The sequence below is a fragment of the Corapipo altera genome, unplaced genomic scaffold, assembly GCF_003945725.1.
Source record: "Corapipo altera isolate COAL_440 unplaced genomic scaffold, ASM394572v1 59511, whole genome shotgun sequence".
Lineage (NCBI taxonomy): Eukaryota > Metazoa > Chordata > Aves > Passeriformes > Pipridae > Corapipo > Corapipo altera.
The window spans coordinates 1-2405 of record NW_020886211.1 but is presented as its reverse complement, the minus strand read 5'-3'; the positions used below and the strand labels follow the sequence as shown (position 1 = coordinate 2405).

Genomic DNA, 2405 nt, shown 5'->3' with positions numbered 1-2405 from the left:
ATGAGGATGGTGAGGGTGAGAACACTGAGGATGGTGAGGATGATGACGGTGACAAGGGGGACACTGAGGACGGTGACACCAAGCACACACCCTGTCAATGACACCAAGGCTGAGGACGGTGACAACAGGGACGCTGAGGATGGTGACGGTGAGGATGGTGAGGATGGTGATGGTGATGATGAAGATGGTGAGGATGACACGGGTGAGGATGAGGATGGTGAGCATGAGAACACTGAGGATGAGGAAGATGAGGATGACACAGGTGAGGACGATGATGGTGACCACGAGAACACTGGGGAGAGTGAGAATGATGATGGTGACAATAAGGATACTGAGGATGGTGAGGATGATGATGGTGAGGGTGATGATGGTGAGAGTGATGATGGTGAGGATGGTGACGGTGACAATGAGCACACTGAGGATGATGATGGTGAGGATGATGATGGTGAGGATGGTGATGGTGACAATGAGCACACCAAGGACGGTGACACCAAGCACACACCCTGCTGACAACGCCAACCCTGAGGCCGGCGACCACGAGGGCACCGAGGACACTGAGGACACCGAGGACAACGACCACGACGACCACGACACCTCCAACCCCCCCGTCGGGCCTCACCTGCGCGTCCCCGTCGCCATCGTCGCCGCCGGGCCGGAACTGCGGCAGCGTCTCGAGGCAGAAGACGACGATGGAGACGAGGATGACGAGCACGGAGAGCAGGGCCACGGCGCGCGCCGCCGGCGAGCTCTCGGGGTGCTCGCACAGCAGCCAGGCCCGGCGCCTCAGCCCGCCCCGCGGCAGCGCCGGCGGGGCCTCCACCGAGAAGCCCTCGGCCTCGCGCAGCCGCTCCTCCGCCTCGTCGCCCAGCTGGTAGAAGCGCAGCTCCTCCAGGAACACGTCCAGCGGCACGTCCGGCGGCCGCCGCAGCCGCCCCCCGGACTGGTAGTAGTAGAGGACGGCGCCGAAGGCCCCGCGGTGGCGGTCGAAGAAGAACTCGCGGCGCTGGGGGTCGAAGTAGCGGCGCCGGCGCCGGGGGTCCCCCAGGAGGGTGTCGGGGAAGCGCAGCAGGGTCCGGCCGAGGGTCTCGAAGCGCCGGCCGGCCACGTTGATGGCCACGCGCTCGCAGCAGCCCAGGGGCTCCCCCATGGCCGGGGGCGGCGAGGGGGGACCCCCCGGGCGGGCGGGGGGCGGCGAGGACGGCACCGAGGGAAGTGTTGGGGGTTCAAGGGGGTCCTAAAGATTTGGAGGGGGGCCCCCTGAGATTATTGGGGGTCCGAGGGGGTCCTAAAGATTCAGGAGACTCTGAAGAACACCCTAAATATTTGGGGGGGGTCCTGAAATTATTGGGGGTCCGAGGGGGTCTTAAAGATTTGGGAGACTCTGAAGTTATTTGGGGTTCACTAAAGATTTGGGCACGGGGGGGGGGACCCCTAAAGATTTGGGGGGGGTCCTAAAATATTGGGGGTTCGAGGGGGCCTTAAAGATTTGGAGGACCCCAAAGATTTGGAGGACCCCTAAAATATTGGCGTTCAAGGGGGTCCTAAAGATTTGGGGGTGCCTCTGAAATTATTTGAGATTCAAGGGGGTCTTAAAGATTTGGAGGACCCCTGAAATTATTTGGGGTTCAAGGGGACCCTGAAGATTTGGAGAACACCCCAAAATATTTGGGATCTCGAGGAGATCCTAAAGATTTGGGGGATCCCTAAAATATTGGGGTTGAAGGGGGTCGTAAAGATTTGGAGGAGCCCGAAATTATTGAGGGTTCAAGAACACCCTGAAGATTTGGGGGGAGCCCCTGAAATTATTTGGGGTTCAAGAGGACCCCAAAGATTTGGAGGACCCCAAAATTATTGGGGCTTCACAAGAGGGTCCTACAAGTTTGGGGACCCCCAGAAGGGTTGGAGGGACATCAAGGTCTCACAGGGTTGGGGACACCCCAAAACTTGGGGACACCCCGAAACCTGGGGGTCCTGACACCTGTAGGGGACCCTGAAATTGTTGGAAGTCCCAAAGGGGACCCTAAAGATTTGGGGACACCCCAAAATTGTTGGAATTTAAGGGGACCCTGAAGATTTGGGGGGGCCCCAAAATTATTGGGGGTCTCAAAGGGACCCTGAAGATTTGGGGGGCCCCCAAATTATTTGGGGTTTCCTGGCACCAGGGTCCCCCCAAACCTGCTGTCCCCTGTCACTGGTGTCCCCAAACCCTGTCACTGGTGTCCCCAAACCTGTCACTGGTGTCCCCAAACCTGTCACCAGTGTCCCCAACCCTCCTGACCCTGATGTCACCCACTTGTCCCCGGGGTGTCCCCCCTGTCACCCCCTCGTCCCCGACCCCCTTCCCCGGGTGTCCCTCCCTTGTCACTGGGGTGTCACTGGGGGGGTCCCCAACCCCTGTGCCCCCC

At 60.0% G+C, this 2405-nt stretch overlaps 1 protein-coding gene across 1 annotated transcript in view; it reads right to left on the bottom strand.

Annotated features, from left to right (window-relative positions):
• LOC113941081 (potassium voltage-gated channel subfamily A member 7-like) overlaps positions 1-1162 on the bottom strand; it is a 3204-nt gene extending 2042 nt beyond the window's left edge. Inside the window, exon 1 of the mRNA XM_027632241.1 lies at positions 587-1162. Coding sequence (XP_027488042.1) covers positions 587-1147 — 561 coding nt within the window. The 5' untranslated portion in view covers positions 1148-1162. The remainder of the gene's footprint in view (positions 1-586) is intronic.
• Positions 1163-2405: the final 1243 nt, after the last annotated feature.